This window comes from Bombus bifarius, unplaced genomic scaffold (assembly GCF_011952205.1).
Source record: "Bombus bifarius isolate JDL3187 unplaced genomic scaffold, Bbif_JDL3187 scf7180000007988, whole genome shotgun sequence".
Classification (NCBI taxonomy): Eukaryota; Metazoa; Arthropoda; class Insecta; order Hymenoptera; family Apidae; genus Bombus; species Bombus bifarius.
This window is the reverse complement of record NW_022884370.1, coordinates 88,871-102,170: the sequence shown is the minus strand read 5'-3', so window position 1 is coordinate 102,170 and position 13,300 is coordinate 88,871. Positions and strand designations below refer to the sequence as shown.

General features: G+C 35.2%; 1 protein-coding gene across 1 annotated transcript in view; it reads right to left on the bottom strand.

Annotated features, from left to right (window-relative positions):
* The window catches only part of LOC117205317 (disintegrin and metalloproteinase domain-containing protein 23-like), a 101,520-nt gene that overhangs the window by 50,054 nt on the left and 38,166 nt on the right, over positions 1-13,300 (bottom strand). The window contains exons 2-4 of the mRNA XM_033443598.1: positions 12,329-12,457; positions 6,625-6,785; positions 5,255-5,380 (exon numbers count right to left, since the gene is read on the bottom strand). Of these exons, the coding sequence (XP_033299489.1) occupies positions 5,255-5,380; positions 6,625-6,785; positions 12,329-12,457 (416 nt within the window). The remainder of the gene's footprint in view (positions 1-5,254; positions 5,381-6,624; positions 6,786-12,328; positions 12,458-13,300) is intronic.

The following is a 13,300-nucleotide window of genomic DNA, read 5'->3' as shown; positions in this document are numbered from 1 at the left end:
CCAAAAATTGCCCGATAATTCTTTAAAAGTATTTTGAACGAAGACTTGGTCACTTGTAAAACAATTATTTCGGCGTCTATTATTTTTTATTTTGAAATCAAACACTTCGATCTGCGATGAGTGCGAAATGTTGACCAATTGCAAAATCCCAAATGCCAAACTTTCAAGTAACTTTAAACGAAAATCTAGATATTTGAAAAATTTGTTTAGAAAGAGACTCGAAGCTGTACAACAACAATATAATTCTACGTAATATATTTACTGGAAATTGATGTCGTTAATAATCATTTCCATCTAATTGATAGAATATTAACAGCTATTTGAAATTTTACTTATTATAAGCAAAAAATACGTATTATAAGAAGAAGAAGGAAATGTCCCAAAAATTGCTCTATAATTTAACCAAGAACAAACGAAAAAAAAAAAAAAATTGATAGATCGATCGACTGGTCTTCCTGTTCGCTAAACGATCGACTTGAAGTCATCGACTGCGTACAACTGAGACGTATTTAATTAATCGTGGCCACTTCTATGCGCCGTATTCGTGGAATCGACAGAAAATCCGCGTTGTACGCATAAACTATTCGCGGAACCCAACTCCTGCTAACTTACAGAAGCAAATCTACGTCGGCTCGTTTAATCCTTTCGCTGTTCGGCAGATCGATACACAGGAATCCTCGATAACTTATATTATTGCGCGACGTACCACTATCGGCGACGGAAATACAAAGTGGCTCGTTTAAACGCATAAACAACGTTATCGATTACTTCGATGTACGGGAAGTAATTTATTTCGAGACCTTTCACAGCAGAATCTGTAGAATCTAGGATAAAGTGTAATATCATGGATATGGAGATTATTTCGAGACCTTCTGAAAGAAGAATTTATAGAATGTAGGATAAGCTATGATACTATCAGTATACGATATTATATGGGAATTCATAAATATTGAAATTACTATGTTCAACAAATTCATGATAATCTGCATGATCGTTAAATTTTTGCAAGTATGCAGGCCAAGAAACGCTTCAACGTTACCGATATAAATAGAAAACTTCGTTTCTCCAATCTTGTGCCTTTTATCTCGTTTGTCTATTAAGAAGTAAGATTTTATTTCCCGTTAAAAAAGACATTTATATTTATAATACTCGCACGAAAATTGCACCATCGTGTGCGACATGATCAACAGGTTAAGCTTAGCAGACCTAAATCCAATTCAATCAACCGAGCCATTCAATTCTGTCGATACGGATCCGCCAAGCCAGTGTTTCAAACGTCTCGAACAAGGTCCCCCAAATTCCAAGCGGCCAAAAAAATCTGTCCTCGGTCTGTCAGAAGACAATTCGATACCGGAGGAAATCGATTTGCAAGACGTGACAAGATTCACTGCCGAACTCGGCCGACAGATGCACGGCGCCACTTGGCCACGCGTTTGCCAAGATAATCCGGAAACTCGTTCTAGCGTTACCATGGCAAATGTCCAATGTGTACCGTGTACGACGATGCAGCGTCAGCTATGAAACGCACCTAGAATGCGGTCGTGAAAGCACATACGAACCTTCGTAAACGCGTGCACACTGTTCTTCTGCATTTATTAAATGTCCACTGTTTCTTCCTTTTCGAACGTGTCCATTTGACCCAATTAAGAAGCAAACAGTAAGATAATTAATAAAAGAACGTTATCAGGCAATGGGCGAACTTAGAGCGACTCGAATATTTTTGTCAACAAGCAAGGAATGTTTTAGAATAATAAATACTTCGTAAGAAGTGTAATATACAAATCACAGGTAGAAATTTCCATAATTTGAAAGAAATAGCTTTTATCATACTGCTACGAGTAGTTGAGTTTCTTCAAACTTTATGGAATTGTCGAAACTGTTTGGCAAGAGGAATGACAGTGGGAAATATAATTGAACGGAACTTTATTCTTCTTCTCGATAGCTACGATATAGAAAGATTCATGGTGCCAATTGATGGAAAAAGATTTCGAATGAAATGTCAATCTCTGACGAATTAATTTGGTGGTTTGAACACAGTGCAATTATTTTAAGCGACCATTAATACTCGATAATCGTATTTGCGTTGATTACTGTCTGTGATTAAATTTTCCATTGGTCATCGATGTCGTAAGAATTGAGTTTCATAAAATGGAATCCATTTCATCCGACCAAAATCGAGCAGAAGTCTTTGTCAACGCAATTAATCAAATTCTTTCAACAACCGATCAACATCATCTTCTGGCAATTTATTAATCGTCACGAAGACGCAACTTTAGCCAGATAATCGTCCAACAATCGCAAGCACTGACCATACCTAACGCGATTCAACTTGGCCAGTCAGACAACAATCAGAACTCTGCACGCAGCACGTATACAAAGAGCAGAGAATTAATTGTGTCTGTCTCTTCAGCGATAAACGATCTAACCTTGGGAAATTCGGTCCACTAAATCACCCTCTCTCCGGATAATTTCTACTCCACTATCAATTACCCAGACAAGTGAACCCGATAAATCGTTAATATCAGTCAGAAACCCTTTCTAACCGCAAGAATAGTACGATTACACGGTTCGATAATAATCGATAGTCAGCGGGACAACGATCAACGTTCGTACGATCAATAGCCCGGATAATCGGTGCTCAGATAACAAACTTCTCACTATACTTATTTGAATTCGAAACGATTTAGTATTTAATTATGCTATCGTTCAAATGGAGTGGCGCCTGCTATCCAGACGCACTTTGTTTGACGTGGTTGTCTTACGAAATATCATTATCGCAGCTTGAAACGATTATACAGCTTCGTTATAAGTTCCTTATAATACAAACATATGTATAGTTTATTACATATATTTTATTTATATAGTTTGTTATAAGATTGTAAAAAAGAAAGAAAGAAAAAAAAAGATAGGATAGGAGCCTGGACAAAACAAGTAGAATTTATCATATTCTTGATTAGTATACCGACCGACATTTCGCAAAATATCTCATATCTTGTTTGACATTTTATTTATGCAAATTCGTATCTCAATGAACATATATATATAACTGATATCGTATCTACGATTTCTAAGATCTATTCGATCAATTACCTTCGTCAAACTCTTTCTCCGAGCTACCTAATTTCTATGATTTGCGCAAACCATACTCTAACCCCGTCTGTTACGATATTTTATGGCATATTTTATGGTATTTTCAGATCTTCTCTATCCGTGATACTCTCGACGAATTTAAAATACATCACTGTGGCGCGGTTTTCTTTCACGTTCTGTTTTATTGGCTGGGCAACTAAGTGTTTGCGGATTTTGTCAATATCACCTAATGGCAAAATCCGCAATCACTTAGTTGCCAATCCAATATATATGTTTCCGGAAGATGGATAGACGTTGATGCTTTTAATATTTAAATACGCGGATATTTCCATGTATTCGCTATCGCTAATATCGTATTTCGATGTCAATGGTGTAGCGGCATATGCGTCTTAGGACGTTGCGATACGCAGATGTCTCACATGATTGTTTTACCATAGAGGACTAACACTATACCACGCACATAATGTAATAAACAAACTCTGGACAAAGCAATTTCGCTGCTACGTGCAACATACCGTGGGCGACAAATTCAAACCTTTCGGTACTCCCCTCGATTAGTATAAATAGACGACCATGTCCCCTAGACACAGTCAGTTGCACAAACAAACATAGTTAGCCAGTCAGTCAGTCAGTCATTAGTAGTGCGAAGGAATATCAGTATCGAGTCAGTAAGTCAGTCAGCCAGAGCGAACTAGTATAACGAATGAATCTTATAACGAGTATCATCAAGCGAACGACGCTTGCGACTAATTTTGTATTTTACAGTTTAAAATATCTGTAAATATAGTTAATTAAATCTCGTTATTGATTAAACCAACAACACGTTACACCGTCCACACCACAATGGTTTCGAGAAGTACGGTTTTCCCTCGCTATTTCTATTCCATCCTATGATAATTTTACAGCAGCCAAAGTGATTCTGACGTTCATTACTTACACAATGACGCGAAATATTTTGAAACGATTGCCAGTGGTGATGCCGACGGTTTTTCTTTCTGTCAGAGAGCACGGCTGGCAATAAAATTTATGAAAGGACTAGAATTCGAAGGCGTGCATCGATAGCTTGTCGATAGCACTCGAGGTAGAGGCGAGGCGAAAATACCTGTTTTACGCGAAACGGCTTTAAACAGCCGCCTTTGTGCGAGCTGGCTAATGTGAAACGCGCTAGGCATTTTCGCAACTCCGTTTCTTTCCGCTAACGCGATTTCTAAGAGGAATTTGCGTCCCTACAGAGAGGTCACTTGGACGATGACTTTTAACTGGGATGCAAAAGTATTTTTAGATGGTGGGTGTGTACGGTGTTTGGATACCTTGATGGTGACTTTAGATTGCTGCAAGTTTTTTTTTTATACAAACTTGTAGATTTTTCTTTGTAAAAAAATATTTTAAGCAGGGCACATGTTATTCTTGAAATGTACGATATTATATAGTATCAAAATTCCTTTCACGTTACATCGACTATTAAATAGCTGAAATAATGAGGAATTTTTTAGAAATTTATACATTGGTTAAAAATTTCCAGAAAAGCGCTAAATTGAAAAAAATATCAGTTTTTAATTGCTATTCGTATTACAATTTGTGTTTCTGATTGTCTAGCTTTTGCGATACTTAATATCGAAATTCTGTTAATCTACGATTGGTTCAATGAAGATTCTAAGACGTACAGTAGAATTTATTCTTATTATTCAAATTAGTTCTCTCTAAATATTACGAATATTTCGATTTATTGTTTACTTTCCTATCTTCTTTTCATTCTAATCTATCTAAAATACAAATTCTATAAATTATGTTGCATCGTATAGTTTCCTATTCTTAACCGTTTGAGACCCAGGAATCATTGAGAAAATACTATTTTTTATACTACTTTATTTCAAGTTTTGTTCAATAAAAATTACCGAGAAGATAATAATGAAATGCAAAATACCGTCAGTCGTCCGTAGCGTTCAAATGTACAGGGACTTTACGATGCAAAATCTAAACGACGCGATCGCGCTGCTTGGGACTCAAACGATTAAATTGGATCGCCGCAGTACAAAATATCACATCCATATGATGCACGATTATCTAATAAATATTTGAAGTATGTAATTCTTATTGCAACAAGTAAAAAGTAAAGAGAGATTAAGATAATCATTATAAAGATAATAGTGCGACTCTGACTCACCATTCCGTGGCAAAGGCTAACGGTGACAGCAGAGTATGGGTCGCCGTCTACGGTTCCGCTGTAGAAACAGCCAAGTTCAGGGCCCGGATATTCCCTTCTGCTGGCGTTTTCAGTCATGTGAGTAATCTACGCAAACAGAAAGAAAAAAATCATAATTAAATGTATTCAATTACGAAAGTGATAGAATATTGCGTTACAGTAACACGTATTGTAAATGATGTCGAAACAAAAAGGTTGCAACTATGGCCGTGTTTTCGATGAAAATACATAAAAATTCAGAACGAGCAGTAAACTTTGATACACGAGGGAAGGAAAGCGTAAAATTGTTCCAGACTCAGCGATACAATCTTCTATGGTTGATATACGTTCACTTGACAATAAACAAACTTGCAAAGGTTTCTCCAAGCAAACAAATTTTCAACTCACGTTTTACTGTTTCTGGAAGATTTATAAACGAGGTGTAATGTAGAAAATGTGTAAAATAACAATCCTTGTTTTCCACAGGTAAGAATAAAAACGTATAGAAGTAACGTTATCAATGCTTCGATGAAAGTTCATGGTTTCAAAATGAATGATTTTAGAAAAATGTGATAAAAGTACCGTAAGCTCGGTTTAATGATTTAACGATCGACAATGCGGTACGATTGAATAGATAGAATATTTCATCGATGTTGGAAAACATATACATACACGTAAATTTGAATATCGCATATTGTCAATAGAATTCTTTGATAAATTATTTATAAGATCTGCGTGTTTATAAAAATACGTTATGAAAATTTGTCAGAATATTTGAAAAGCATCCTGTACAATTTTATCCCACGAATCTTTGAAAAGTATTAACTTCGTCACATTTTCCGTCAAGGAAAAGATAGAGCTCGACTGAAATCTTAAAAACCTCTTCTACACCGTATGCAAATTTATTTTCTCGAAGAATTCTGCAAATTCAACTGCTCGTTAAATACGTAACAACGTCGAATAATTTCTTCGATGATTTGGTACACCACTTTGTATTTAGGATCGATTAGTTATCTAATATTGGCGATAAATAATTCATCATCGACGTTACCACTCGAGGCGGCTTTTAACGCCTCGTCCATCACATTTCACGGAAGGAAAATTATGCAAGCTTCGGCACGGAAGCATCGACGATGATATCGCCTACATTAGCATAGTAATAACACACGCGACGAGATAACTTTTCGGATAATCGTAACAGGATTAGTGGCCAATAAAAGCATATCTGAAGATCGGCACGTAGCGAAGAAATTGAATTGGCCGTCTGCGTGTTGCCGTTTCGATAAATTAACCCGTTAAATTGCATCGTAAATCGATCGAAATGGATATATATATATAGAACGTTATCTTACCATAATATTCGGTGACACGAAACTGGTGTCGTGAGCTAAACGTAAACGGAACCGTCTCCCAAAGGCGGTGAACTCGTACTGAGGGTGAGGATCCCATACTTCGGCCGTAGCATGTCGGAAATGACCGCTGTGGTGTCGTTTCGCTGTTGTGTATTTGTCCGCTGTAACGACAAAAACACACCCTTGATATATATATCTATTTTTGTATTTAGCTACAGTTGTGTTTACAAACTTCAACACGGTTGAGCCGTGTGTTGAAGTTTGTAAACACAACTGTAGCTTTAATCTATGACGTTATATAATTCATTTTATAACGCTGTATTATATGTATATATATATTTTGCCATAACTAAATAGATTATGGTTTCTTATGCATTTATGGGAAATTTAAATAGCTAAATATGCACGGAATGCACGTAATGTAAAGATTTGTGAATATCTAAAATATAATATTCGTTTAAACACATAATAGGTAAAATAATTTTCTATCTGGGTTTCGTGTTTTTAATTTTATTCCTGGAGATATGAATTTGTAAAGATACATCGATCAATGGTTTCTTTCGTAAAATTTACAAATGAAATTCGTTAAATAAACTGAGTTACGAATGATTAGTAGTTAATATCCTTGCAGAAGTTTCTGGACTAAATAACTTTATTGTAACTTGTAAATTGTACATCGATTCTTCTTCTTTCTCTAAACGGTTTAATGAGAAAATGATGCTTTATAACGCGTTTGCATTTTCAAAGAATTTTTATCTCTCGATCTTACGACATAAAACAGTAAAAATAAATATGACGAAAAATTTAACGAAAAGAACGATAGTTCTTTTAACTTATGAAAAAGTATACATTCCTATCTTTAACAAACAATTACAAATTCACTAGAATGCATTATAAATACGCTGTGGGTGTTTATATAAAGTCGCCAATTTCCCCATTCAAATATACAAGCCTATAAACAAATGCGCTAAAATAAGAAAATTTCTCGTTTTATATATTTCTATATATAAATATTCTATAGAAGAAGAAGGTACGTAGCAACGATAGAAACGATACTAAATTCAAAGACTGCGTGTTGTATGGAAGAACGAGCTATGAGGTGAAACAGCATCGATGATTTATTTTTGTCCTAAGGCGAAAAAATAATCGGCGAAAATTAATAGTCACGCGATCGGGAAACAGTTAATGAAACAGTAGCCTTTTCCGTAAAACAAGTTTGCAGAGGGTTGAGGAATCAGATAGAAAACCATGCCAACCGTGTACAGTACAGGTTGTACAGTATAGAGGAACGTTTTGAATGCGACAGGCGCATTTTGTCACGCATTTTGTCACGCACCTTGTCACTTCGCTTTGCCAAGTTCGTGCGACTGTCATCGATTACCAGCAACAAATGAACTAGTTACCAGCTAGCACGTACCTTGTATTTCGAGTATTCGAGGCGCACTTAACACGCGTACATTATGGCGTAGATAGCGAATGAAGTTACCATAACCATTGGAATTTATGAAACGACGTGAGAATGACGAAAACAGTTTCATAATTAAAACCAGTTTTATAATTAGACAGTGGGCGATTATACTTTCATCGATACAGATAAAAAAATGGAACTTACAAAAAGAAAAAAAAGGAATCTTGTTTTACAAAACATGCTCTGAATAAATATTTTGTATATACGTAGATCGTGTATATTTTTGTAGAATTGAATTTTTCATAGACTCTGTAACACCCAGAGTGTAATTGTAATGCATTCCAGTGATTTTTCATTCGTTTGTTGAAAATGAAAACGTATGCTTTCTTTTCAATTAAACATAGTTTTTTTTCTCTTCCATAAATGCACAAACGTGTGGGTTCACTATCTATGAATTCTCGTTACGTTATTAAATAACCATCCACGTTAATATAATAGTAGATTTCACCAAACATTTGCTTGTAAATGCATAATGATGCAAACTCTACGAACAAATAGAAACAAATCAAGCACAGTAACTGTGTAATAAATACATGATGAATTAATTCTTCATATTATAACAAAGTCACACTATCGGATTACAAATTCTCTTTACAATGACAAGTGTTTCTCTTTACAATGCTAATGAAATTTCAAATTTACATCTAACACATATATAGCACACAATGTGGACAAGAAAGAAATTATAAACAGTTATAATATTAATATTAATTAATATTAATATTAATATTAATATAATATTATAAAATTTCGTTTAAACGAGATTCTATACTGTATTCGAAATAATCCGAAATTCCCTGTTTCAAAAAAGCTTGGAATCTAATGTTTCTCTTTACAATGCTAATGAAATTTCAAATTTACATCTAACACATATATAGCACACAATGTGGACAAGAAAGAAATTATAAACAGCTATAACATTAATATTGATATAATATTATAAAATTTCGTTTAAACGAGATTCTATACTCTATTCGAAATAATCCGAAATTCTCTGTTTCAAAAAAGCTTGGCATCTAATGTTTCTCTTTACAATGCTAATGAAATTTCAAATTTACATCTAACACATATATAGCACACAATGTGGACAAGAAAGAAATTATAAACAGCTATAACATTAATATTGATATAATATTATAAAATTTCGTTTAAACGAGATTCTATACTCTATTCGAAATAATCCGAAATTCCCTGTTTCAAAAAAGCTTGGAATCTAATGTTTCTCTTTACAATGCTAATGAAATTTCAAATTTACATCTAACACATGTATAGCACACAATGTGGACAAGAAAGAAATTATAAACAGCTATAACATTAATATTGATATAATATTATAAAATTTCGTTTAAACGAGATTCTATACTCTATTCGAAATAATCCGAATTTCCACGGTTTCAAGAAAGCTTGGAGTCTTTCGGAGATTGGCGGCCGCCACGGACAAAACCACCCTCTGCAATGGTATTGCATTTGATTCGCATTTCCGAGAATCGCGATCGCAGTTCGATACGAAACGATCGCGTTCTTTATAAATATCTGGTTCTGTTCGCGTTGTCTGTTTTTTATCGTCGTGTATGCGCCGGCTCGTCTCGCACAATCGAGAGCCTAACGAGGCGAACGTGATCCTGATAAAGGTGGTGTACACGGTTCGCCACGGCCACACGCCGATACGCTTCGAGGATCACGCGTGCACGTTCCATCATCGGAACACGTAGCCAAACGCATCGCGGTCTAATTGCGCTAATTTGAATCGCCCTGCTCTGTCGCGCATCTCGCGTGCCTTCGGTACAGAGAAGATGGGATCGATGATCCAGTCAACGATCTCAATGACCCCGATCTAAACGGCTGTGTGCCTTACGATCGTTCGACGAGGATGAACGTTTCCTTGTTATTACATGTATCTATGTGGTGGACTACCAAACGAGTAAACCGTACATGGTTATGAATTTATGGAAAATTTAAACGTGCGTAACATATCGTAATGTACGAAACGTAGAAAATCAAATATCAGTTACGATATCAGTAATATCAGTTAATTTTTAATTGAATTTCTATTTGAGTCCTGGTTGTGTTATAAAAATATAAATTTGCGTAATCAACGGTTCGTAAAATATTCCCGAGAACCAACTCCTCGTTAAAAGGAAAATCAGAAAATATTCTTTGAGTATTTAAAACGCGGAAAATATACCAAGGATCGAATGCAACTCGTTGATCTATGCATTCCATTAATTATCGTCGAGCAGAATTATTAAATCTCCCGTAAATACGTAATTATTACGACAAATATTTCAAATTTGCCAGAATTTGAGAGTCGATTCAAAGAGGACAGCCTTGTACAATGCCAAAATTTTATAATGACAATTGCCAAAAATTTCCTGCAATTTTGATACATTAGAGACGACGTATACGTATAATATTTTCAAGCATTGTCAAATTATTCATATTGTATGATTTATAGAAGAGCCAACCTACTTGGCCAGAGAGATCGTTTGTAAGGAAATAAACAATTCAAGTGACCAAGGATGTTTAGCAGTTTGGAATCTCGCGTAGCAATTAGACGACACAGAGTTGTTTAAAAACGAGACGCTGGACTCGAAGAATTCAAACCTAAAAGAATTTCAAGATGTAACATTATCTGAAGAAGTAAAAGTTCCATTAAAATTCCGAACCTTCGTTTTCTGATGAATTAAATATCAATCGCATATCCTGACACCAACAATTTTCCAAAAATAAAACAAAGAACGTAGTCAGGCAATTACACAATTATCCATAAGACAATTAAACGCTATTCTACTATGCGGGTAACAACAGTAAACTCACTTACTTAAATACCCATTACTCCAGATCCCGTATTATACGATTAATGGCCACCTAAAAACACCATTGCACGAGTTAAACCTACCTCCTTACCCATTTCTCAGCGACTGCCATAAACTTGCCAGAAATACGATCCACCGTTTCCAGCAATACGTTTAACGCCATCATCGTGCAAGCTTAAGCGACACTGGACAATTATAATTTTCCTGATTCACCCAGAAATACGATCTGCTAACTGGTTCGAGTAGCGTGTTAAGCATCATCATCGTTAAAGTGACACTTTGCAGTTAGTCCGTGTCAGAGTAATGGCAAAGAATGGTGCGAGCGAATGCCGGAATGGTAAATGCTACTTATTTATTGACAATCATCGTAACGGTGTCCTGCACGCAATCCGTGGAAAGCGTTACATAATTTCGTGGGCCGAAACTTCCGGGTTTAGATCGTATCTCTGTTTAGAAGAAATTTATTCCGACGTTTGACCTGCATTTCAAACGGGCAGGTTTCAAACTACGGCTTCAAACAATGATGACTGATACTATGGAAACCTCCAAGTTGAACTAGGCGTTGTATAATTCTCGAAAATGTCTTCCTCCAGTGTGCGTTTATATTCGAATATTCAAAGAGATCTTTCACGAAAACATTATACTATTTTGAAAATGAAATATGGAACGTTTCGAAATTTCATTAACTGTGTAACGAGACCAGAATTGGTAGAGTTTGAAACGAGTCTAAAGATAAATTTATGTCGAATAGTGTGATACTTTGAAACTGATCCTTTTGCCATAAAAAATATGTAAGAAATACACCGTAGAATTTTCTTGAGTTGAATATTACTATTGTTTTATGGTGATCGAATGCACGAAATAATTAAATCGCTAGCTTCGATAATAATTAAACACTGGTATTGAAAATTAAATTAATTTCATCGATACTTTGAATAACAAGTGATCTGATCCTATTGCTAGCTTGGATAACAAACATACTCCGCAAATTATTCATTCTAGTCGAATTTGTCCTATTTGCCAGTTTTAACAATAAACATACTATTCCTGTTCTTCCTGCCTCGACAATGATCGAATTAATATTATCGATCTTAATGCGGTCATCGGTAATGTTTCTCATTGTTAGAGAAAAGAATAATAAAAGATTCAAAATAAATTCCTAAATTCGGTAATAATTCAAATCACTATGTATATATATATATATCACTAATTACGTCATTTATTTTTAATAACTAATAATGACGGAAGATATTAGCTAATTATTTAAAGCTAATTTTTAACTAATTCCAAATTTATAATCACCAGTGAAAATGTAATAAACTATTATTTTCCACTTTTTACCATAGTATGATTATTTTTTAGTAAACAAAAAAGGTTTTTCAAAGAGAAACAAAGTTAACAATCGTTCTTATGAACTTACGTGGATCCTCGTATTGATTTTCACTGATTTTCATCAATTGAATGTACTCCAAGTCGGGTTTCTGAGAAAACAGTTTGATTTTCTTAGAACCACTCTGCTTCTTTGATGATTTCTCCACTTTCGACATCACTGTAACAAACAAACGTAATATTTTAAGCAAAGTGCTCGATAATCGCGTTCAACGGCTTAGATCTAACGTTTCTAAACTTACGAGGTATATAAGATATAGTAGAAACTAAAAAGCAATTATTATACCTTTCTAACTTTGGATTATTTTTCTAATTGTTAAGTTTCATTCCTCAATCTCAAAATCTATCACCCCAGTACTTTTTTATTCAAACATTTGAAGCCTCATCCAGAGCTTTGTTTCTGCTGTACGGCTTAGTTCCTAAATTCTAACGTATCTTACTCAAACTTTCGAAATTACAGTTTTTTTACAAGCTATAATATCTGGCTGAGAATTCATCGTATTCCAGATGAACAAACGTATCGAACGTTGTGCGTTCTGCATGGCGATAGATCGACGGTTGTCTTATCGAGGCCGATTCAGCATTAAGATATCACGGTACAAATTTAAACGGGAATTCGCGCGATGACCCCGCGTTTCGCTGTTGAAATTAAAATTAATCGCCAGAGTATTTTTTTTTCTTTCTGTCAGACAGCATGCGCTCGTGCGATAAGCTCGTGAAAAAAGAAGGCGCCCGTGCGAACGACGAGCAACGATCATTGCGTAATGCGGCTACTTGGAATCGATTAATTGACCCTCATCTCGCGAGAAGAAAAATCAAAATTATTTCCAGATATCTCATCAGCCTTGACTATCGAGACGCACATGCGCGACATTCGAACGATGCACGAGGTTTCTCGATTCTCCGTTCAGCAACGTTTCTGGTTGCGGAATCACGTGTGACTTCATTGCGTCATTTTCATCAATAGATGAAAATCTGTTATTAATATAATACTACAGTCAAA